Here is a 23537-nt window from a genome sequence, read left to right as displayed (position 1 = left end):
GCCACAAAGACAGAGGCCTATTTCCAAATGTTGTGTCACTGTTATTACTGAAATAGGGAACAGCTACACCAGTACACAAAGGACAAGCCAGTGCATTATTTTTGCCATCAATCGCAGGGCTAATTATCTTTATCTGTTTTGTTCAAGTCCAGAGTGTGAAGGAATTTGTCCTTCTTTAGTGTTTCCACACAGGTCACTCTCTGGTCACTCACTACACACAACAGTTCATAGTTTATCTCTAGTGTGGCTGTGAAGACACAGCTGCCCGATCCCCATTGGCAGTTGCCATAGAAACCAAGGTCACGAAACAGACTCTTAGAGATAGGACAGACAGAGCCTCCGGTGGTAGAACTAACAAACAGTCAGGCTAGTCCATCTACCCTCCAATTTGTTGTGACCACAAGGGCACCAACTCCACATGCATCCTCCAAGCAGAATAGAAAGTAGTATAATAAGAACAACTGTGCCTCCATAGTGTCTGCAGCTGTCCGTGTGCACATCCACAAGGAATATAATTAAGGTTTCAGTGTCTCAGGGTCAATTAGTTACAAAGGTCTTCTCTAAGTAGGCCAGATATACAACATTATTTAGCTAAAATCTGGTTTAATATTTAGGATTAGGTACCCAGGAGAACCTTCAAACATATATGGATGTGACGTGGTTCCAAGAAGAATAACTTCATTTGGACATGTAGTGAGTACGTGGAGTAACAGGTTAAATATGGGTTACCAGGAGGTGTCATTACACAGTGCTAACTTGTATTGCTCATCTCTATTCTCATTGGCCAAGGTTCAATAAATGCTTCTGCGTAAGACATCTGGGTCTCCCGATACTTCTTCCATTAGCTCACAAGATTTCCATCACACAAAGAGACAAACCCTTCCTCGACACAACCCGAGGGACACCGACAACCCATCAACAACAACAATCCCACATGGTGAGAATGAGTTACAGAGGACAGACAAAAGGCGGAACTGGGAATTAGCAGTCATGCTGTGAGACTGGCGTTAGATCATCCACTTCTTGCTAAATGTCTCAATGCCATCCATATGTCACGATAGTTGGACTGCACAGTAATGGATAAAGAATGGCTCAGCTGTCTGAGCCCCCAGAGGAGATGTGATTAGCTCCTCTTGTCAGCATGTTTCCACCATTGCACTCTTAAAATGCACAGTACATCGCCGCAGGATACGTGAACAACATTAGCCCGATGATTCTGAAACCTTCAGGTGTGGCAACAGTGTTACGTGATGATGCTTTGTTGCATTTAAAATACCTGTAAAGATTAGTGGTTTCCTGCTCTAGTAATGAACTTTTATATTTCTAGACCAGACAGATTCTATTCAATTTAAACTGAGTCACTGGTATTTGCAAGCCAGACATGGAAAGCTCACTTTCAGAAGCTTTATTAAGCATTAAGATGCGGATGCTCGTTGCTTTATTTCTTCCTACTAACAGTTAACAGTGTTGACTCACTAGTCTGTGATACAACAACTGAACCACATCGAGTTGAGTTCATAACACACAAGCAGAAATTGGAGACAGTGATTATAGCAGACAGAGAGAGGAGATTGTGGTTTGGGTCATGAGGGTGATGTGAATAGGGTTTTCCTTACATATGCACTTGCTTTTAGTCTTCAAGAAATTGCCTCTTGAGTGGATTTAGTGTAAGAGGCTCTTTTAAACAGGCTTCCAGTTTGGTGGGGTCATTTTACAAATCCTAGGGGGCTTTTTTGTTATGAAACTCACACAGTCATCTTTGGATATTATTGCCTCTTTCTGGCAACCAACCCAGAAAAAAAAAATCATTTCTATGACGACGTAAATAGATCTTTTGGGAGGAGTCCTACGGGAAGATCATTTCATGTTTTTTGCCCTCGTTTTTAATCTGTCTGAGGTGACAGTGATAGCAGTTGGAGATAGTTCTTTGGAACATCAGGGCAAATGTGTTTTGACAGCTTCATCTGTTTAGGCGATTGCATTGGGAGAATCTGATATGGCCTTTTCCCCCAGGTGAGAATAGTTATCTCCTCTCTCCTTTTCACGCATGTCTGCCCCCTTATCATTCCCAGAGTCTTGGCCTAACGCCTGCCCATCAGGCTCTATCCCAACCTATGGACCAGCAGGGGGCAGGGGGGCTTTACCACTGTACACCCTCATTGGGACAACAGTTTAATCGCTGGGCAACTGTCCAGAGATCGCCTTCTCACAAGCCATGACAACTTTCCTTTTCCAACGCATGAGCGGTACTTTACAACTCTGCCACGAGGGATTTGCGGGAAGTTATGACTGAGGCTGTGCACTCAACCCCTGATGGCGATAAACATCAGAAAAACAATAACATTTGCTCCTTTGACTGTGGCTCTAGATCCTGCAGGGGTGTCAGATGAAACTTGTGCTTTTGAAACTTCAAGATATTTTGATAAACAGAAGGCTTCCTGTAGAAAATCTTGAATAGGGAAAATAGGAATTAACAATCAAGTCAATAAAAATTAAAAAAAACAATGACCCTTTTTAAAAGTCCTCTCAGTTGAACAGCAATAGATTTGGGAGCCTCTGCAACACAGATCTACGGTTTTCTGTTCATTTACCTCTACTGATTATCGTAAAATAAATATTCGCCGTGGTTTACATGCTGTGTTGTGGTCCAACAATCTGCAATTTTGCAATCAGTGCTGTGCAGGAATCAGCAAATGCAGATGTCTCATTTGGCTTACAGAGATAAGCAAGAGAAAGACCTGAGGATCTGAGGAAGACACCTGGGAGCATATTGTTTCTTCTTCTGAGACAAAATAAGAGATAAGCATCAATTCAACCACATTTACATACCTTATGTAGCACTGTCTCTTGAACAGGGAGGTTTGAATGACAAGATACCAATTCACATGAATACATAGCAGCTGAAGTTGGTCCCGTGAAACCTTTCTGTCTTTATTTGCAGACAATCCTTCAATTTCTTATCCATATCACTGTAGAGCGTTTTTTTTCCAGACGGATACTTTAACTCAGCTACAGAAACATTTGTGTGTGACAGGAGGGAATGAAGTGAAGGCAGTGGGTAGGATTTAGCAAAACAGCAGAGGTGCTGCCACATGTCAAAAATCAGTGATCGAACCAGGAAATTGATCGACTGGTTCAAATTCAGTAAACATAAACAATGGCCTTTTTCCAAAGCAGCATTCTGAATGTATTAAACACTGTGTGACCTGGCCAGTCTTCCAGCTGTTCATCACATGCAAGTGTGCCCAATGCACTTGTCAAACAAACCTGGGTCAGAGGAAACAAGCCCAGGGACTAATGACTGTGCTGAATTCATTTCCAGCAACCATTTTTCAAACAGCGCAGGGCGAACAGGGCGGCCAATTACCCAATTCAAAACAAGCGCCGAGACATTCTGTGACGACAAATTAAGGATAATGTCCCTCTATCACACCTCTGCAAAGGACAAAGCAGACAGCACCACAGCAGGAAAAGCACTACTAACAACACTTGTAAATTCTGTCTGTATCTCATTGCCAAAGAATGTCAACACATTTAACCACTTGCTATTCACCTCACTTCCCCATTGTCTGCATATACATGGAATGGAAGATAAGATTACCGGAGTGAACTCTCTTTGGCGAGTCTGCATATGCACTCCTCCAGGCAGATGTTTTTTTGTGGAGACCTGCTGAGTTGCTATAAGCCATGTTTACATGACGACTACAACAGAGATGCAGGAAAGCTAAGGAGATGTTGAGTAAAGATATTTTTCGGTCTCCAAAGGGTCAAAAAGGAGTCACACACTCTCTGGATAATTATAGCAGTTTGGGTCCCCGGTGTGAGCTCCCTGTCCTCATCTTACACAAAAAACCTAAAACTGTTAGTCATAGTTGCTTAAGCTGCCTTGTGTAGTAAGCCAAATAATAAACTATGACAAGGCTTAGCTACAAAATAGTGTCTTAAATACAAAATCCTATTATAAATGTCTGTTGGTCAAAGCCAACTGTGTTCTGTTTGAGAGGCTACAAAACGCAAAAAGCGGCTGAGGCGTGAGACTTAATTTTAAACTGAGGTATAATTTTAAAGGGAGGACGGAATGAACCCAACATCAACAAGCTGAGATAACATGAGGCAGAACTGCTAGGCAAGTACCAAAGAGGCTGCAATGCTGGATACAGATAATAAGAAATTGTTTGGCAGGTAGTGGGAATGGAAGGCAGACAAGCTGGAAAAATACGTGTCTAAGGTCTCAACCATGAGAGAATGTAATCTCAGATTGAAAAAATGTGTAAATACCAGACAGACAGTGGGGTAAATACTTCATAAAGTTCTGCCTAAATTGAAAAAACAACCCAAGACCACCTCTTAAGTTAGATTATATATGGGTGTTACTTTGATTCTGAAGTCCACTTCAGAGGTGTGAAGTGAAAACAAGAGCATTCACATCCATATCGGCACGGTGATTTAAAGCTTAGGAAGTCAGTTTTCTTTCTGTAGCCTGGCCGCTGCTGGTTGAGACCCCAGGGTCAGCCATATACTCCAGTCCAGCTGCCTTTTTAGCACGGGACCACAACAACAACCTGCGGCTGAGAGCTCTGACCGCGGCGTCCAACCAGGAGGCAAGTAGACCTCTGGGGCTACCTGAAGGAAGGCATTACAACTTCAACAGCCTCTAGGGCATGAAAGACCCCCCACAGAGCTTCAGCATCACAGCGCACTGCTTCTGTTGACACAGACTGTACATACAAACGTACTCCACTAAGGAGCATACACAAGCAAATCAGGAAACATAGGCAACATATGGCTTTGATCATAGAGGGGAAAAAAGAAAGTTTCCCCTTTAGGCTCCAGAAGTTTGAGACAGGTTTAATCTGCAATGTCACACTGCTGAACTGTGAAAGTTGTGCCACAAGAATGTTTAACAAGTGTCACATGGGACTGTTACTATAGACCTGAAAGTTCAACATTCAGCATCCACAATAGTTTTGTTGATGTTATAAACACTAAGTTATGAGTAAGGACTGTGGGGCTACTGAAATACTTCCACTTACCCACCACTTCCATGTGATAGTCAGAAAAACATTAGGCCATAAAAGATCGCCTCTAACTATTATAAAGTGGAAGAGCGCCCACTCTCCCAGCCTCTTCTTTTTGTTTATATCCAACTAGTGGAACATGCAGCTCAGTCATATGATGACAGGAAGTGAATTCTACCACCAGTCCTATCAGGTTTTCCTAGCTCTCTTACTGCTCACACATCAAGTCTTTCTCTGGTAGGATATAGAAACATAACTGGGGGGGCTGAGGAAGACCTGAACCTGTGTTAATTGTCTCTGCAAAAGGGGGAAAAAAGCAGCTTTGTTGAACAGCAGGATCATTTTCGTCACTGTCTTGGCTTTCTTTCTACCCAGGCAGGCAGGGGCCCAGCTCCCTGTAAGATGTGGCTCAACCTCTATCTCACAGTTTGCTGATTGATGATCTGTACGCTCCCTCTTCATCTCTCCATCTGAGATGTGTTGTGTTTGCTAGCCCACATCACCATGTTACTCACACAAGTGAGGGGTGTTGTCAGCCGGAGCCAGGCAGAAAAACAGACTGTGAATCTGTTGACAAATTACCGTCATTAATCAAGATCAGTGCATTCTTAGCAAAGCAGCTCTCATCCTTTTCCATTAAAGCACTGTGCTGAGAAAGACGCTTTGCAATGGGCCAAGGCATGATGGGAGAGAGTTGGGTGAGAATATCTGACACTGTGGGTGTCCCTTGGGGACATGCATCACTGTTCTTGGAGGAAAAAAAAGGCATTTCCTCCAAATTCTCTAGACAAGGATGAAGACAATAAGAACTAGAATGGCACTCAGCAGAGCGCATACCTCCACCCAAGCCAAACAATCCTACACATCTTCTATTCTCAAGTACAGCTTTATTTATTTATTGTATTTAATCCTTATGCAAGATAGCTGTGTGCTTTTATTACCTGTTGTGTGAAATGATGACGTCAGCATTATACAATTGATACAGCTCTACAGCTCAATGAAATGCTTCGTTGCTATGTCGCAACCGCTGTTGTTATTGTGCAAGTTGCATGTTAAATTAAATACTGATGGATGCATTCCTAAATGCTGCTGGTGCCACATGCGCTGTGACTTACTATTAATAAAAAATAGAACTTTGTGTGTTATGTGGATTCAGCACTTTCTTATATGGATTAGTATCTTACATTAAAAAAAACAGACATTATTTCCTTGGAAAAGTTGAAGAAAGTGATAAAAAAAAAGAATTCTTGGATCTGCTGCTGTAACCAGATCCACACCAAAATTTTATGGAATCTTCCACTTCCCATGCCCCATCCCTACACCACGCTCGGTGCAAATCGGTTCGGAACCTTTTGCGTAATCCTGCAAATAAACAAAAACACGAACAAACCAACAAACAGACACAGGTGAAAACTCCTTGGTGGAAGTAATTAAGTGACAAAATGAGAACACTATTTTTCACCCCACTAGATGATAATGCAGCGAGCATGGAGCAGTGCCAGTGGCATACAAACATGAATGCTGTATGTAATCTACCAATGTGTGCAACCAAGCAGGTGAGGCAATAACAAAAGCAGAGATTTCCATGTGCAACAAGTTTCTGAGCCGCGCCTGAATGCTTCAGAAAGTTAATACACTTTGTAAAAGAGAGCTCAGAGCTCTACAGGTCAGAAAATAAGTGGTAAATATCTGGTTATATACCAAGGGGGTGGGAGGATAATCTCTGTCGGAGTGTATGATATCTGATGAATCATTCTAGAGTACATTATCATAAACCATGTGCATATGAGTTCACTAAGCCAAGGAAAAACTCTGACAGGGGTGAGGAGCTGCAGGCAGAGCAGCGTGAGGGAAGAGGGGGATCAATGTAAGTGTGTTAAACTCCGCAGAGTCCCACTGGGTGTGGACAGAAGAAGAGGATTTGGAGGAAGGCTGCAATAATAGAAGTAGTAAGAGCAGGGGACATAAAAGTTATGATTCAAACTGAGCTTTTTTTTTCTTGCAAGCTGCTGGAGAGGTAATAGTCTCCTCTCATAAACATACACCGTGACCACGTCTAGATGAAGGAGTACTGTTATAGTTCAACCCACTTTGGTATAACTCCTTTTTCTTGACGCATCAAAGGCCTGTGACGTATTTATATCCCCCTACCTAATTCTTATGGATGGAAAATGTTAGCTGAAGCCTTCAGAATGCTCCTAATGACAGGATCCTTATCTTATTTTGGCATCGTCTAACTTGAACCTTCCAGATATACATTTATTTAGACAAAACTGGGTGTAATTATGTTGTTATGTGATCAGGATTTGGTTAACAGTGGGTTTCCCTTGGGGAAGCCCTAGTGATTTTGAAACTAGTGTTTACATTCTACCACAACTAAATATAAACAAACAACAGCGAGTGTATGTTTGTCAACAGATGCCATTTCTGCTCTGTGTCGTCTCAAGCTCTTAATTACTGTACTGAGGTTCTCCTACTAACAAGCAAGTCACTCAGAAAATCCCAGTCTCCTTCTTGTGGTGTAAATTTGTATTGCAACCATTACACTCAACATCATCAAGTATTTCATTCGCATGAAAATCACAATCCCAAGTGTGATACTGGCCTGTTGATTAGGGGCCTTAATAGGGACAAACTCCTTGAAAGGTTCCATATAAATATATAAACAGTTTGTCTCATTGTGTCAAAGAAAATACAATGTGGACTGGAGGCTTTTCAGCCTTAAATAAAGTTGGAGCCCCGCAGAGCTTCCCTGGTGATAGGTCTAAATGTTGGCTTTCCTGTGGCACCATCTGCTGGACAACAAATACTCGAAATGAAAATGCCACACAAATAACAGGAAGTCTAATAATATGACCAATAATGCAAAGAATGAAAGAAGACACTACATGTGGTTTAAAATAAACTAAATATTTTGTAAACATTCTTTGTAAGTAGTTGAAATCCACTGCACATGAGAGAAATGACTCTATAGGAAATGGTTGAAAACTGAGGCCTACTGAAATGATAATATGATGTAATACTGCTGTATGGCATGAATCTTACCTGAGCAAAGAAAAAACGCTGTAGGAGTTCCTGACTGAACTCTGGTCGACCTGAAGCAGACTGTTTTTCTTCCGCTCCGACTGATCCTGCAACAGCCACATGTCAGCGTTTGAGTGCATAGGCCAAAATAAAGCTAACGAGATTAGAATTAGGTATTCCATTTTGATGCAGAAGCTCTGGAAAATGGACAAAAGGCTGTACCTTATGATCAAAGTCAGCTGCATAGTAGCCATCATTCAATCCAAATATGATCTCATTGGGATTCCTGGATCGAATCTGTGGACAAAGCAAGGCAGTAGAGGCTCACTGTGCAGACCGAGTCGAGGAGAACAAAGGATAGTCGGCATCTGGATGTGAATGAAAGACTGTGCTATCTGTTTACAAGCTTTGAAAATAGTCTCACTGTGAAAGAATGGCAATAACACTGACTTCTTTTAGTGTACTTTGTGAGTGCTTTGGCTCAGTCCTCACAACAGAGTTTCAATGTTCAATGTGCATGTACCTTTAAAGACAAAATGCTGAACTTGTGTAGATAATTACTAATTACTTCCTCAGAACCTCCACACATTTGAAATGTATAGTGAATGTATGAAACAAATGGAAAAAGAAATGTATTTCTTGCTTTTTGTAACAGTCTAAATGTTGTAATTTATTGAGTATCTGTTACAGTAGTGGAGGTGGTTGTTATAGTCATATTCTATGTTGAACAGTGTATAACTTCACTGTGATGGAAAAAAAGGTTTGGTGTCTTGAATAAAAACCAACTTTGTGGTTAAAATAGAACTGATGCAGTTAAGTACAATCACATTTTGTCTGTTAAGAATGTATGATTTACTGTAGCGTGAAGTCAGATTCTAAACTACATAATATTACAATAAACTGAATGTACAAAAAAATAAAATGAACATTTTTAAAAGCAATTCTTACTCTATATCATTTCAAATGTTGACTCCTGCATAGATTGCATATTTGTTCTCATTGCTATTTGTATAATCTTTGTATAATGAACTGCATACTGTTTTGACGTTGATGTTTTGCCTTGAAACTGTTTGATTTTAAAATATTTCTTCAGTGATAAACAAACAATGTTGTGATACTCTGATAAACTTATTGTGTGAGTGTTTTGCAAATTGAAACAGTGAAAACTGAGCAAAAACAATTGTAAAATACTGTAAAACAAACCATGTGTATAAAATGGGATTCATAGGTTTATTCTCTGATCACTTAAAAAGTAGCTCCCTATTCTGTATTCACTTCCTACCAAACAGGAATTGTATACTGTGTGGTTGCTGACCTGCTGTCCTGTGTATCTGAGGCCATCCAGATTGACCCTCCATTCTATGAGGAGCTGATACTGTTCCTCCTGTCCTCCCCAGATCCTCACCACAAAGCAAGACACTGAGGTGTCCAGAAGGTCTGGCAGCATGCCAAAGTCCAGGCTCCGCCAAGTTGGATTCTGAAAGAAACACACACATACACATGAGGATAAGAGTAGGTTAACATTTGACATAATAGCTCATCAGCACAATCAGTGGATTATTTAATTTTAGTCGTAAACATAAGTCCAAACAGTCCCAACAATGACTTTGAAATTCAGCCCACATACAAAGAAATACATAAAACAACAGCTAAACTTCTTATGACAGACAAGTAAAGGCAAAACAGGACCGGGAATCTTTTTTTATGTGTATGCAGAGGAGGCAAGGAGCAAAGCATGAAAGCAGAACTGTGTGGTGCCTCTGACAAATGCTATAATGTGACCTCTATCCATAAAAGAGTAATTGAATCATCCTGTTCTAAATTAACCTTACAGTCTGATCCCTTCTACAATATTTTCTCTGCCCTTGAACTACCAGACTGGCAGCACTGAGTACTGTTTCTAAAAAGCACTGTAGCCGTTTACATCATTCAATTACATACAATTTCCCTCTATCGGAGAGAATATCTCTTGGTCTTTGGGTCACTTTCAAGGGCGGGCTGGTGACAAATGTACAATATACAAAAGCCTAGGGGCTGCAGAACTAGTCAGAGTCAGTAACGGAAGCAGAACGGATAGCAGCTACAATGAAAACAGGAAGACGGAGCAGAAACGTTTGTCTGGATGAACGATGACAGGAAGGAGACAGAATGCTAGAGAACGAATGTCAGCAAGGACGTAAAGTTCATCAGGAGGAAGCTGGGCTGACAGATGACAGAAGTGCATTTTACAGTCTGTTTGCCAAGGTTACTCAACAGTATGCCTGGAAAGCAGCTTAGGTCAGCTCATGACTAGGCAGCAGGCCTGACACTAATGGCTTGCTATCTCTGGCTGCTTCTATAGCTGCATGTGAAGCTGCATGTGAAGCTGCATCTGCCTTGTAAGTAGACGTGGGAACGGCCATAAATATCACATAGTAATTTCAGGTAATTTACACATTTATTCATGTCATATAAATTACACATTTGCAGAAACTGACTGATGCTTGAATGTGGAGCAACATACTGTACTGTTAACTGTCAGAGAGTTCCACAAGGCAACAGCACATATCATATTTAATTCATGTAGCTCCAAGTCTAACTTTTTATTCATCGAAGCATGTTTCATAGCGCATCACTGTTATTGTGATGTTTGAAAACCAGTTTAAGTGACATTTCAAGTCAAATGCCAAAGTGCTGCATGTGGGACTGGCACATAGGCAGCAGGTATAAATGCCTTGGCATCTGAAATACAGGAAGCTTGTCTTTCTTTATTATGGCACCGCACATAATGACCAGTGCACTAGCATGCACTGCAACAGCGGGCCGCAGGTAATGACAACATCCTGAGCCAATCCCAGGAGGCAGACATTAAGAGTCTGAAGGTTTATGTCAGTATACTCACCAGTGAGTCTCGTATGACTTCACTCTTGTAAAAACCTAAAAAAAAAAAACATGAAAGAATGTTGATTAAAAGAAGGAAAACAAACACATGCATCATTAACTGGGTTAAATCTCCCCTAAAATATCATTTAAAAAAGCTTAAATTCGTGAATTGAAACCAGTTTCTGCTGGAAAACTGTTACACAAGACTTGTCATGTCATTTAGAGTAAGAGAGTCTGGAAACGATTCCATACACAATGAGGATATTTTGACGACAACCATGGTAACTGTATTAGATTATGTGTGTGTTTCCTGATTCACAGGAGTCACACATTTAAAAAAGTATCTGAATGGATTACCTAAAAAAAAAAAACAACAACACGGCAACACAGAGGTCACAGAGTCACTCACTGGCTCTGTGTCCATGACCCAGATTGAAGTGTCATCTGATAACATTTTCAGCTTAGGGATACAGATTTTGTGTTTGTAGATACAAAGTTTTGTATCAAAATCATTGCAATAGTATATAATTTCTATTTTAAGGTGGTTTTCCCTGTTAGAGATAATCATACTTTGGTTTGAGATACCAGATCATTTTTGGCATGACCACCTTAACTTTTTTGATCACGTAGTAGCTACATTAGTTTATATGAGGTTTAGTATACTCCTTTTGGATGACATAGTGCTGGGATCTATAATGTATATTGTGTGTATAGTAAAAGTTGGCATGTATTTATTACATCTGAGGTCATAGATAACTGACCATGAAATGTTACCCACTGTCAGCTCTCACACAGAGGAGTGAGAGGGTGGGCAGGTGTGTGTGGGATGGGTGCTCACACTGACCTCGAGATATGCGGTCTCCTATGCAGAGGTGGAGGGTGAAGTATGTGTCCAACAGTGGGGAACCATTCTTGTTGACAATGTTTCTGGCTGCAATGCTCCGAAGATGACGCAATCGTCTCTGTTTAGCAGGTGAAGATGTGGAAAGAGATGGAGAGAGAGTGAGGAAAGATAGAGAATAAATATTATAAAATATGTATAATATACAAAAAACAGAACCAGAACCAGCCAGAAATAGCAGTTATTTCTCAGGCACAGAGGCAACACCAGCTGTGACAATCACAATTTCATGGTACAACTAAGTGGCCGGTTAACTTGTCAGGCATGGTCAGTCATGACAGTCACATGAGAAATGTATGAACATCAGCTAAAGTGATTTATCCAAGAATCCACAAATCACAATGAGACACCAATAGAAAAGCCATCATTTATAAACATGTGACTTTCCATACACAACAGAGGTCAGTATATCAGTTCATCTTAAAGCATATCAGTAAAGCACAGTTCAGACAATCCACCAACATCTGCGTTATTTCAAAATTTAAAGACTTGCCTCCACAAGCCTCTACTTTTTAGTAAAAGTATAATATCTAATAAGAAACATTGTAAAATAAATGATGCCTGGAAAAGCAGTGTGTGTGTGTTTGTGTGTGTGTGTGTATGTGTGTGTGTGTGTGTGTGTGTGTGTGTGTGTGTGTGTATGGGCACACACGAGGCACAGAGTAGGCATCTAGCAAGTTCCCGCCTCAGACAAACATGTCACCACAGCACAACTTCTCCCTTGACCTGGAGGCCCGGCTTCTCTCTCCTGCAGCCATACTGAGACTAAATCTAAGTCATGGGATTCCCTTTAAGATTAAGGGCCCCAGAAACAAAAACAGTGATTGTTCCACACGGGACTTTTAAACCCCCCCACCCCCTTAAAAATGTTAGTGTACATTTCTAAGTGGGCTAATGTGGACCACAGGGAATGATTGTGAGTACATGTACAGTATAAAACTACAATGGTGGGTCAGCCTCTCCTCTTTGATTGTTAACTACAAGTTCAGACAAAGATCAAAGTTAGGTTCCGCATTAGTTGACCACATGTCATAAAATGATCAAAGAACGTCTGATGGTGGTATGTGACAAAATGATTAGCTGGTCACAAGCCTTTTGTTGAATATCTGTAATTCAGTAACACACAAACAATCCATTTCTTTAGAAACTTTTCAGAGCAAACTAAATCTAAGCTCTGGCTTAAAGTACTTAGTGAAACAGAGCCAAATTTCAAATGGAGGGGATTCTCTAAACAGAAAACTGATATGAAACGACAACTCGAAAGAGAATGGATGTACGGGCATTACTGTACATTGAGTTCATTAATTCTGTTTCAAGGTTTACTTAATTCCAGTTTTTCTGGGACACCTAGGTTAATCTAATGGTCTAATACAAAAGACCTGGAATATATCCTACTTCCTTACTTAAGCAACTGCCCGCTAAGTGCTGTCCATCCTGCTATTATATCAAAGAAGCATCCTCCAGTAAAGTATTTCAACCTATTGTCAAATTAAGCGGATAACATTTCAAAGTATCTCTTTAAATAATAAAATAATCATCAGGATTTCCAATTACGGATCACTTGACTAATCTGGACTATTTTATTCAATATTAAAAATTCACACCTATTGTATTTATCACTGTATACCATCAATTGGGCCATACCTTCGTCTTTTGGAATAAAATAAATAACAAACTTCATATTTATATTGCACAAACTACTGTACTGACTTTCTTCACAAAATATAAGAACAACATAATTAAAAGAACTGATCCCAATATAATTCTATATATTATACTTAAAAATGTTCTTCTTTCCTGAGGAGACCAGTGAATCAAAGCGGGCTCAAACCCATCACTTGTGATTGGTGGGGACTTTGGTTGTAAGTGCTGCAACTTTGAAGGTATGGCTTCTTTTTTATTCAATAAAAAATAACAGTTTTCATACCAGGTTTGTGATCAAACCTCATAAGACATTCACAAATACTGAGTAGAAACTCCTAACACAAGTCATCTCTCCTGAGTTTAGCTCTCATTGTATGTGATACTGTGAGGCAGTGGGCCAGTAGCATAATATTAGTAACCTATATAAATAAGAATGGCATATGTTAACTTCATTTAGTGAATTATTGACACAGTTTGAATCAACACACACACACACACACACACACACACACACACACACACACACTAACGATATCATCTAAACGTCCATCTAATGCAATTATACACCTACACAAAGGACAAGTCCCAAAGAGTTAGATTTACTGGTGCAAGAAGAAATTAAATTGTACACCAAATATAATTTTTACTTTTCTCTCCATCAGTTTCTACAATATATGGAGTAGGTCATTCAAAGCAGAGAAGGCTGAATTTCATGCTGTGTCACTGACAACCACATGATGAACCCACCAATAGTGGTAGCAAAACCCAGCAGGACAGCTTGATGAAAACATGGTTTTGCTTGCACAGGAGATTTTTAATCATGATCATTTTAGAGTTGCACTTAGAGTTTCACTGTTTACTTAAGTCAACTTATTTTAACATCTTTGCAGTGAATGTGGTGCAACATACTGTATTGCTTTGTTTCCTGAAGAGGACTGAAGTTAACTGTCAACTTGTCACATGTCTAAATGAATGAATGAATGAATAGAAGACACAATTTTCAGGTTTCCAAAGAATCCAACAACTTATCCAAGTATAAATGACATTATTACACAATCTAGACATTTTAAATCACAATAAAATAGCTCTTTGAGACAAAACACCAGCACTGTAATGACATATGTACGTTTCCCTTCAACTGAGCTGTCATCTGGGTGCTGACATAACGCCAAGTTAGGTTACCATTAGCAGCAGCATAATAGCTTCTTACACCTTTAAAGGTATAGCATGATATATAAGGTCAAAATAGGGCAATACACCGAAAAAGTTGAGCTCAGAAATGCCCAACATCAGCCCAAGTGATTTCAGTGTCTGGGTTGTCAGTCCAATTGGCTACATTTATTTCCTGCTAGCTAACTGTAACTTAGCAGTTGTTAGCTAACTAGCTAGCCTGACAGGCCTGCCGTGTTTCTCCGGGCAGCAGTTGTAACTGACGTTGCAAACTAGTACATAACACACTGAGGCCGCCGGTCCACGATTTCCTGGGTTCATTTGAATGCAGTTGGTATCAACATGAGCTCAGGGGCTTTGCATTTACCTGCTGGGATGTGAGCTCTACATGTAAGGCTCGAGAGGATGAAGCTCCAGAGTTGGTGACAGAGGCGGCGGGGATGGCGAGAACCCGACCGGTGATGGAGTTCATCCTCCTGTCGGCATCTAACGGGTCCCCTTCATTCAACAAAACATCCCATCCTCGACATCCAGGATAGTCGTTCGAAAGTTTACGAAGCACCGGACACCCACCAGAAGCTTGCAGACACGGCTGTTTGTGTGGGGAAAGCGCTACAACAGCTGTCAGCTAACCAACGGGACGTAAACAAAGTACAGGCTATTTGCTACACTTGGTTCGGAAATCCGTCTCTGGTTGGGAGGCGCGACAGCCAGGCTACTGATTGGCTTAAACTTACGTCCATCATGTAGAGGCGGGTCCTATTACTGAAAACCCGTGTTACTATTGGTTGTTTTATCTGTTTATCTTCCAGAATGGGGCAGGCGACCGTTGAAATCTGTCAAAGCTGCAAAATATGAGGAAGTTGCATAGCACAACGTGACATGCAGGTGACAGTTAAACTGTTTCATCCAAGTCATTCTTATTTACAATCTCCATCAGAACCAGTTCAAAAAGTGACGAAAAACAATTCAAAATCGTACTGTACTGGCTACATCAGGGGCTCTCGTCAACCTCTGACCTCAAAGTACACACACATTAGACCATGAACCGACGGCAAATAAAAGAGTTGGCCTCGGCTGCACTGGTACTGATTGTGAGACATCTGATCGATAAGTTCTGCATTGAGTTCTCTGTTTTTGTCTGTGACTTAGACTCAGTAACATTGAATTGTTTTATAGGATCTCAAGAGGCTCCTGGATCCCAGGGATGTAAGAAAGTAAAAGTACCCACAATGCAAATTATCCCTTTCATATTATTTTATATAATGAGCAAGAAGTAATGAGCTATATTATGTTGTTGGATTATTATTATAACAGAAGCAATAACCTTTAAGCAGCATTGTAATGTTGTTATTAATGTTGCAATTAAGGTGGAGAAAATTAGGCTATAACTATTTTGTATACAGTTGGGTTGTTAAATCTGTACAAGAAGTATCATATTTTGTAAGATGATCATATGTTCTATATGGAAATGTGTCTGTAATGTGTAGTATAATGCTTCCTTTAGCAAAGTAGTAAAGTAGAAGTATTAAAGATTACAATGTGAAAAAACACAAGTACAAATGCCTCAAAATTGTACAGTGTTTGTGTAAATGTATTGTCTTTCCGCCACTGTTGGATACTCTACTTCCTCTACTACTGTGCTATATTTGTGCACGTCTTTATCACCCTGACTGCAGAATATGAAGCAACCATCAGGGGGCAGCATCAGCCACATCCAGGTGATCCGTTTCCACAGCGTCATTGGACATTACAAAAGAGTTGATTGCTTGATGCTTCTTGTGTGACTCGTCTATTTAATACAGGTCCTGCCTGTTTGTAGAACAACAAACTATTTTTGAATTTCTCAAAAATAGATGATTCTGTGATTGCCCTATCATATTTTATACTGATCCTTTTCTTTCTTTGTGGATCAATATCAATATTGACCAGTTTCCAGGGAGGGAATAAGTACATTTAGGCCTACTTAACAGCTGTACTTAAGAACAGTTTTGAGGGGCTTGTACTTTGCCTGAGTATTTCTACTTTCTAGTAATCTATACTTCCACTCCACGACAGTTCAGAGGGAAATATTGTACTTTTTACACCACTACATTTATTTTAGTTATTTTGCAAAATTAAGATTTTTCATCCAAGACATTATCAACTATAAAATGAAAATGCTGTTTAAGAATAATCCAATAATAACACTCTGTGAAGGACCTTTAATTACATTTCATTGGTAATATTCCTTTACTTTAAAATAAAATTTTGAATGCTATACTTACTTTTATTTTGTAGATTGTGGTAATATTACTTTTATTTCAGTAAAGAATCTGGGTACTTCTGCTACAGCCAGTTTAAGTGTTGTTTAGTTGTTATGCTCAAATCTCACTGACCTGATCGTGAGCCAGTGCAAACTCATGCTGTGCAGCCAAACTGTTTTCAAACACAAACAATATTATATTTATATTTATTTACAGTTTCAATAAATTATCTGAAATGATCTGGAATATTTCCATTTGATGGAATGATGTAGTCTTAGAACCATGGAGTCCTGGGTTTAATATTGGGCTGAGTAAATATCAGACACTGCAGCTTCAATACAAATTACTGCACATACACACACACACACACACACACACACACACATATATATATATATATATATATATATATACACACACATATAAAATACTGCCTAACATCATGGTATAAGATGATTTTAACGTCTGTACAGCTACTTAAGGGTTAATTTGTATGTTAATCTTGACAAAGCAGTAATACATTGGCAATGTATAATTGTCATATTCAAATGACGGATGTCTTCTGAGGTAAATGTGTGAACAAGATGTAGCATTAGAAAAAGTCTCAAAAGACAAGACACGACACAAACATGTCCTTCTGAAAACATACAAAAGTTTAATTTAAATATCAGCAGACAGATGATGCCATTCATCACAGATAGGTCTCACTGTTTATTGCTTGCAAATTTATTGCACAGGGATCACCCAGCTCTTCAGAGGAAGTCACAACCGTGAGAACGTCAAATGACAATCCAATAATTTACTGCCCATCTTCAAGCCGATCAACATGACACAAGCTTATTTTGATGATTCCATCTATATTCTCATCTCTTATTTTACATAAGTACTAGTGACACCCTCAAATATAACTTATTCCCAGTAATGAGGAATTACCCGTGTAATCCTTTCAGTTATCACCCATGGAATGGTTACAAAGTGATGCGCAGAACGCTGGAATCATTTTCACCCACAAAACTACTTCATCTTCTTCAGTCTCAGCTCAGAACTTTAGCTAGCTGGTTAACATACAAGATATGACTGTAGTTCTGCTGCATAGACAGAACACACCCATCCAGACCTGGACCTGTGGGACAAGAAAGGGAAATCAAGCCAACAAGCACAATGGCTGTCTTGGAAAGAATCTCGTATCAAAGGCATTTGAGACAAAACCCTCAGAAGGTAAATCAGCGATAAGAAAAGTGCATCAGAAATATTCATTGGGAGGGAAAAGCACTAAAATACGCTTTTCCACTCTACAGAATACAATTAATACTTTATGGCATTTTACAATCACAGGCACTTGTTCATACAGTAGAAATACATGCATGTGTGGGGACAACATAGGTCTTTGGCTCAATTAACCTTTGGGCTTATTATCCCAAAAATAGTGGCACTTTCCATTTGCATTGTTTGTGCGTTTAGTGTAGAACAGGATCATAAAGAGCTTAGGGAAAATTATATGAATGCATGAGTGAAAGAAAACATTGGCACTTCTTTAAAGTCCTGCATGTTACCTTCCTAGCTCCATCTAGTGAAACCGCCCCATCCCCTCCAACCACCAGCACCACAGATAAGATAGTCCAAACTCGATCGACTGAGAAAATGGAAATGGAAACTACTAAGGCACACGTTTTGTGTAACTTTGTCCATCCAAAGACTGTTTAAGCTGGTGCCAGCAACAGGGAGAGGCCACTATTCTTCAAACCTGCCATTTCCTGAGAAGAAAAGTATGCTTATGTGTTTGTGAGAGAGGCAACGCAGAGAGCAAAGGTTTCTGCAGCGAACATGCTCATGTGTAGAGTTTGCAGTCCAGAGATAATCCCACCTGGGCACCAGGATCGGGCGGGGGTTGGGGGGTGGGGATGGGGGGAGGAGGGATCTGAAGGTGCTGCCACAGTTCAGAGCTTCTACAAGGCCCACTGCCATTGTTTCACTGGATGTACAGGACGTCGCTCTCTTTCAGGCCAAAGCGGGTCTTGTACTTGTCAAAAAGGCACTGGAGAGACTTGATGTACATTGCATGGTACAGATTCACTATCTCTTCTGTTGGGTCTTCAATTTTTGGCACAGTGATTGGCTCCCCAACTATAATAAAAAAAAGAAAAAAAAACACAAAGCCAATCAAACAGACTCAGGTTGAAATTGTTATAACCAGTGACAAGTGTTAACCATTGAAATTCCCCTGAGACTGGAAGAAGCTAATATTTATAAATTTGTGGTCACTGTCCTGTAATGCTTAACTTTACTAATACAACAGAGTTTTTGAGGATTGTAGTCAAAGTAAAGATAACTCTAACCTGTACCTCTTCAAATCTGATCCTACACTTAAACCAAACATTACCAGACAAACTTACCTATGGTGGTGATGGGGTTGCAGAAAGGCACAATGCCCCAGGAGTTGCCAAAGAAGAGACCACATCCATGGAAAAGGCATGGGGCAAAGCCTAAGATCTTCTGTAATCTCTTTTGGAGAGCTCTCCACCAAGTTCCCTCCTCAAAGATCACCTGCTTGTAGGCATCATTCTCTCCAAAGGAGTACACTGGGACCAGGTCGGACCTGAGGGGGAAACATAGGAGGCGTCAGCAAACGTTCCCCTAAATGTAAAGCACTGATTGTTTGGACACACCAAGAACTCTGTGTGCAGAGCAGCATCCGAAGGACTATCTCATCTAAAAACATAATGTTTAAAACTGTAAGAGACTCCTCACGCCACTGGTTTGTGCTAATCATCATAAATCATTTTAGGTGTGGTGGTAACTGGTAACATAGGCAGACTGTGGAAGTTCCCATTTGTGGTAGCCAAAAGTGACGTTGAAATGTTGAAAAAACACAAAAAAGTTCAAACCACTTGAAAACCCTTTTTTTTGCATTATGTCTCTTGTTGTATTGGTTTCCTCTCTTGTGGACATAACTACTTGTATAGTTGCTCATTGTGGTGCGTATTATCCAGATGTGGCCTCAGGTTGTTAGTGCTGGAATGGTAGGCTAGGCTAACTGTAGCTTACAGAGCTTGTAAACAACTTTATCCTGAGGTTCCACAATTTTGCCGCCTAGTGACCAAAATTGTGACCCAGGCCCATGCAAGAAGTCACGAGTCAGACAGCTGCTTTTTATTCACAATCGAATATTAATATTCACTGCTGGAATTTTTGCTGCTGGAAACATGGATTTAAAGATAGCAACCTGAATAATTAATTGTATGACTTACATATATAATACATTACATATATATTTACTCTATTTTACCCATACAATAGTTTGAGTGTCCCTTGTTATACAACTGATTTCTACATCCATCTCGATTTTATAAGCATTAAAAACAAAGCTGTAAAAGTTCCAGAAAATGACCTTAATTCACAGCGCAGGCTTATTTCAGCAGGAATGCAAACCTTTCTGTTATGAATAAAGTTCTGCATAACTGCATGTTTTTTCTAACAAGCTCTAAGCTTCTTTGGACAAGGTGCACACAGTGATAATCCTCAGCTATATCTGAGAGGGAATCGGGCTTGTTTGGGTTAGCAAGACAAACCGGGGTCCACTTCTCTTTATAGCCATCAATACACAGCCAAATGGCAGCTCACACAGAAACCCTTCCAAAAGGGTAGTGCATGCCACGAGGAGCTCCAAGCTTCATGAGGGACAACACTGCACATTCATAACAGATTTGGTAACTCTCTCTGTGAGGTTATTTCAACCTTTACTGAGAGTAATAATCTAGGGTTTTAATAAATCCAGTGAGTCACTATGGACCTGAGAATGACATTTAAATGTTCAAAACAGATTTGGTCGAGGCTATGTTTAATCACTGCAGCCGCATGCATCTGTGTGTCTGAGTGTTGTGCAGCCAGCTCACCCTTTCTGCAGGGCCAGCTTCACAAAGCCTTTACGATTCTTCAGGGTGACAGCGTTCATCCCTGGCGTACAGTGCAGAGACTCCGCTGCTCCTCCGACAACGATAACCACGGCATTTCCTGTCCCGTTACGTGACAGCAGGTAGTCGATAGAGTGCCTGTTCACCGGACATATACCTGAGAGGAAAAAGAAAAATGAGAGATAATTAAAACTGCAGTAAATTAGCAGTGCTCAAAAGGCAAATTTATTAAGTTGTTGGATCTCTTTAGATTTTTAATACTGCACAAGTATGATGTTGTCTTTTAATGTAAACAGTGGGGTCCAAAAGTCAGATGGACTGTAATTTTTATAAGAATATTTTGACGTCTTTCCAGACCTTGTCAACAGATGCCTGCAAATATAATTATTAATGTGTTTGGACTCTTTCCTGTACTTAATGCATTGCTGTATGTCCACCAGTCTGGTACCAAAGCATTTAACTAACCACATTCTGCACGTGCAAAAACCTGACTCACTGCAGTTTTTCTGAGAAGACTGCTGCATTACTCATTATCACCAAAAGGTTACAGAGATAAACTAATGAGGGTTATCTACCAATGAAACGACAGGTACAATAACCTACAGTAACCTCAGAGTGTATGTATGGTATCTATGGGTACACAGCCCCTTAGAACAGAACAGCTAAACCTCTTAAAATCAGTGAAGTCAGCACATCCAAGTAAACAGAGGATATATCAGCTGTGCAAAAGGACAAAGGTCTGGTCTCTGGCAGATACACTCATTGTTATCAGACGTTTCAAGAGCGCAAACTAGACCTCACGGTTTTTCCACATCATCTCACCTCCAGACATCAGGTAGTCTCGCAGCACGGGCAGGCGGAAGTTTCCCGCCAGGGTTGCCAGGGAGGGCCTGATGCCCGGGAATTTCTTGGAGAAGCCAGTGGCCTCGGTGCCAAAGTTACAGAAAGCACCGAAACAGAAGATGCCGTGTGGGTGGTAGCCAAATATGTAGTTCCGGCTGGGCAGCAGGTTGTGGGTTTTAATTAGCTGAGGGACAAGAGCACAAAGACAACCAGTGAGGGGCTGATTTCAATATGAAGGACACAGTGCTCACAGACCGGGAACATCTGACAGGAGAGTGGCTAAAAAGGCTCGAGGACAGAAGCAGTGTCCTAATTCCATCGTTGTTTTACTGTTTTTATATGTGTTATATGTTTCTTTACCAAGTGCTATTCAATAAATGCTTATATTATCATTATTATTGTGTTTTTGTAGAAATAGGACATCTGTATCAGCTCACACCTGACACCATTCCTCTGTCTGATCAAGTACAGTCATAAAACAATGACCCAGTAAAGATGACGTGCACCTGTTCAGACTGGCAGCAATAAAGTACAATCTTAACCATTCAGCATTACTTCAACGTCTCACTCTAACAGTGCGCTGATCTGCAGTGTAGGCTTAGATCCATCACAATGTGTACACAAAGCTCCCCTCGGTAGCAAGTCAAACACAACAGTTGCATAACCACATTAGCAAAAGGAGCTCACATTCAAGATCCCCATAGTACCGCAGGACATCACCTGACTGGCATGGCAGATGTGAAGGATTACAGTGGGATCAGGAAGGCTGCTGCACTTGACACCTTTCCTACTTAGGAGACAGCACAGAGCTGGAGGCAAGACAAGACTTACTGGCTGCCCTAATATTACAGAAGAGCCTTTGTGTCTAGAGACTTCACGTTCACGTAACAGTCACACTTTGTCCTCACTTAAGAGTGGCTCAGACTTTGACCAGTCGGCTTCCAACTCACATAATTAATAGTCATAGGTTCATGATAGATAGAGAATACTTGCCCTACAGACAGCTGATGCCCCAGTAGATATATCCTGGTTATTTTGAGACAGTAAAAGCTTCACTTCAAACTTCACAGATAAACTTTCATCTCCACAACTCAGTTTATATTAGTAGATAATAACTAACTTCATTTGAAGTCCTGCTAATAACTAACTTCTGTTAGTTATTCTGCAGCCGTCTTTAGTCTCCACTCTCAGTACAGATGAACTCATCACTACCTGAGCACAGTGGCCACTTCAGATTTTATACATTTAAACACAGCCAGTGGAGAAATGATGGAATCACACGAGACGTGATTCATTCGCATTCTGAGGAGAGATGAACAAAGTGCAGCTAATCCACTAACAGAGAGGAATTCAAATTAGCTTTGACAAATGCTAAATACTTTTTTTACATGATCAGTTCATTGTAGGTGACTGCACTTACAGTGATACCACGTATGTACAATATCTGTTTGTGCTAGGGCTGCAACTAATGATTATTTTTATTATTGATTAATCTCTTGATTTTTTTTATTTTTTTTTTTTATTAATTGATTGATCATTTCCTCTATTAAAATATCATAAAACATTAAAAAATCTCCATCACATTATCCCCAGGTCCTAAGTGTTAGATCAAATGGATTTTTTTTTTTAAAAACTTAAAACGTTTTATTTATTACCACAATATTTACTGATTATTTTTAGGTGATTGACTAATTGACCAGTCGCTGCAGCTCTAGTCAGTAGAAAAGTGGAGATTCAATAAAAACCTATGACTGAGTCATGCAGAATATCTAAGAGGACCCATCTTCTCTTTAAACACACATTCGGCTTCTGCAGTGACAGTTAATCATGTACAGCTGCTGTCCCTGCGTGCGCGTGTGTGTGTGTGTGTGTGTGTGTGTGTGTGTGTGTGTGTGTGTGTGTGTGTGTGTGTGTGTCG

At 40.2% G+C, this 23537-nt stretch overlaps 2 protein-coding genes across 2 annotated transcripts in view; both read right to left on the bottom strand.

Moving 5' to 3' along the window:
• uvrag (UV radiation resistance associated gene) overlaps positions 1-15301 on the bottom strand; it is an 86454-nt gene extending 71153 nt beyond the window's left edge. Inside the window, exons 1-6 of the mRNA XM_023417770.2 lie at positions 14987-15301; positions 11749-11866; positions 10924-10958; positions 9358-9519; positions 8265-8339; positions 8064-8149 (exon numbers count right to left, since the gene is read on the bottom strand). Coding sequence (XP_023273538.1) covers positions 8064-8149; positions 8265-8339; positions 9358-9519; positions 10924-10958; positions 11749-11866; positions 14987-15091 — 581 coding nt within the window. The 5' untranslated portion in view covers positions 15092-15301. The remainder of the gene's footprint in view (positions 1-8063; positions 8150-8264; positions 8340-9357; positions 9520-10923; positions 10959-11748; positions 11867-14986) is intronic.
• Positions 15302-17497: 2196 nt separating this feature from the next.
• dgat2 (diacylglycerol O-acyltransferase 2) overlaps positions 17498-23537 on the bottom strand; it is a 10243-nt gene continuing 4203 nt past the window's right edge. Inside the window, exons 5-8 of the mRNA XM_023417748.2 lie at positions 21599-21803; positions 20759-20933; positions 19259-19461; positions 17498-18989 (exon numbers count right to left, since the gene is read on the bottom strand). Coding sequence (XP_023273516.1) covers positions 18835-18989; positions 19259-19461; positions 20759-20933; positions 21599-21803 — 738 coding nt within the window. The 3' untranslated portion in view covers positions 17498-18834. The remainder of the gene's footprint in view (positions 18990-19258; positions 19462-20758; positions 20934-21598; positions 21804-23537) is intronic.

The sequence above is a fragment of the Seriola lalandi genome, unplaced genomic scaffold (genome assembly GCF_002814215.2).
Source record: "Seriola lalandi dorsalis isolate HSWRI2012SDOR001 ecotype SW California unplaced genomic scaffold, Sedor1 jcf7180002054577, whole genome shotgun sequence".
In the NCBI taxonomy this organism is placed as follows: domain Eukaryota; kingdom Metazoa; phylum Chordata; class Actinopteri; order Carangiformes; family Carangidae; genus Seriola; species Seriola lalandi.
This window is presented reverse-complemented; position numbering and strand designations above follow the sequence as displayed.